Below are 2,237 nucleotides of genomic sequence, written 5' to 3'. Positions count from 1 at the left end.
CTGAGCATGCGCGGGCGGTGCGGGCTGCGGGAGGCGACGGCGGGTGAGAGATGGGCGGAGGGAGGGAGCCGCGGTCGCGGGATTCACACACACCGAGTGCGGGTTTCAGGCCTCGAACAACAACCTGCGGCTCCGGCCTTTCTCCGAGCGGGGCCCCCGGGTGGGGGGCAGCTGCGGGGTTTTCTCCCGGTGACAGGCCCCGGGGGGGTGGGGGGCCGCCGCCATTTTGGCAATCTGAGGGGGCAGCAGGACGCATGCGCGGCCTTTCCCCGGGCCAGGAACCAGGAGGAGAGAATGTTGTGAATTTCTATCCTGGACTCACAGTCAGGGCTTTTGTAAACTGCTGTTCCAGGCTGTGAGAGAAGGGGGGCAGCATTTACAGGCCGCAAACTCACACCCAACATCACATCCAGGCCTGACACACTCACTCCATTCATCAGGGACCCAATATCATCGGCCTTTCAATGTGGAAGGAGAAATGTTTGTCTGTTCTGTCTATGGGAAAAGATTTCAAACATCAGTGTGACTGGAAAAGCACCGAGACACACTGCCGAGTGAGAGTGTTCCAGTGCACTGCCTGTGGAAAGAGCTTTAACCAGTTACACAGCCTGACAAAACATCTCACCATTCACAGCGGGGAGAAACCGTACACGTGTTCTGTGTGTGTGGACCAGGCTTCAACTGATCGTCCAACCTGGAGAGACACAAGGACACCCGCATCACGGAGAAACCGTGGGAATGTGGGGACTGTGGGAAAGGATACAATTACCCGTATGCTGGAAACTCATCGCCACCTTCGCACCAGGGAGAGTCCGTTCAGTTGCTCTCACTGTGTAAAGACTTTCAAAGAATCATTAAACCTGCTGAAACACCAGCAAATTCATGCTAGTGAGAGGCCGTTCACCTGTGCGTTTGGGAAGGGATTTTGTCAATCCAACCAATTGCTGGCACACCAGCGACTTCACAGTGAAGAGAGATTGTTTAGGAGCTCTCACTGGGCAAAGACATTTGCTCACTCGTCCAACCTATTGAAACAGGAAGTGCACACCAGGGAGAGGTTGTTCACCTGCTCCGAATGTGGGAAGGGATTCACTCGTTCATCTAACCTGCTGACACATAAGCAAGTTCACACTGGGAAGAGGCCATTCTCCTGCTTTCTGTGTGGTATGAGATTCACTCATTCATCCAAACTCAGGACACTCCAGCTTGTTCACACTGATGATAGACCTTTAAAATGTTCTGACTGTGAGAAGTGCTTTAAAAGCACAAAGGATCTGCTGAAACGCCAGCGAATTCACACTGGGGAGCTGTTCACCTGACAAATGTGCAAAGGGATTCATTAATTTACTGAACCTGCTGAGGCACCAGCGAGTTCACAAGTGAGTACAGGGAGGGGTTGGATTCTGCTGTTATGGTTGCTGTTAATCATATTCGGGACTGAACCATGTTCATTCTGGTTGTTGAGGTTTGGTAAAGCTGCTGTTAGTAACCCCTATAACTGGGCTGTATCAACGAATTTATAATTCAACAAACAAATAGCAGACCGATTGAACAAATACTTTGGTTCTGTCTTCACGAAGGAAGACACAAATAACCTTCCGGATGTACTAGGGGTCCGAGGATCTAGTGAGAAAGAGGAACTGAAGGAAATCCTTATTAGGCGGGAAATTGTGTTAGGGAAATTGATGGGATTGAAGGCTGATAAATCCCTAGGGCCTGATAGTACTTAAGGAAGTGGCCCTAAAGTGACCCTAGAAATAGTGGATGCATTGGTGATCAATTTCCAACAGTCTATCGACTCTGGATCAGTTCCTATGGACTGGAGGGTAGCTAATGTAACATCACTTTTTAAAAAAGGAGGGAGAGAGAAAACCAGGAATTATAGATCGGTTAGCCTGACATCAGTAGTGGGGAAAATGTTGGAATCAGTTATTAAAGATGAAATAGCAGCGCATTTGGAAAGCAGTGACAGGATCGGTCCAAGTCAGCATGGATTTATGAAAGGAAAATCATGCTTGACAAATCTAGAATTTTTTGAGGATGTAACTAGCAGAGTGGACAAGGGAGAACCAGTGGATGTGGTGTATTTGGACTTTCAAAAGGCTTTTGACAAGAGATTGGTGTGCAAAATTAAAACACATGGTATTGGGATAATGTATTGACGTGGATAGAGAACTGGTTGGCAGACAGGAAGCAGAGAGTCGGGATAAACAGGTCCTTTTCAGAATGGAAGGCAG

General features: G+C 48.8%; 1 protein-coding gene across 1 annotated transcript; it reads left to right on the top strand.

The window, feature by feature from the left end:
- Positions 1-773: 773 nt before the first annotated feature.
- Positions 774-1,319, top strand: LOC139274178 (zinc finger protein 35-like). The gene has a single exon (XM_070891214.1). It carries the CDS (start codon positions 774-776, stop codon positions 1,317-1,319), a length of 546 nt encoding a protein of 181 aa, XP_070747315.1.
- Positions 1,320-2,237: the final 918 nt, after the last annotated feature.

This window comes from Pristiophorus japonicus, chromosome 9 (assembly GCF_044704955.1).
Source record: "Pristiophorus japonicus isolate sPriJap1 chromosome 9, sPriJap1.hap1, whole genome shotgun sequence".
Classification (NCBI taxonomy): Eukaryota; Metazoa; Chordata; class Chondrichthyes; family Pristiophoridae; genus Pristiophorus; species Pristiophorus japonicus.
The sequence above is the reverse complement of the archived record's forward strand: the minus strand, read 5'-3'. Positions and strand labels throughout refer to the sequence as shown.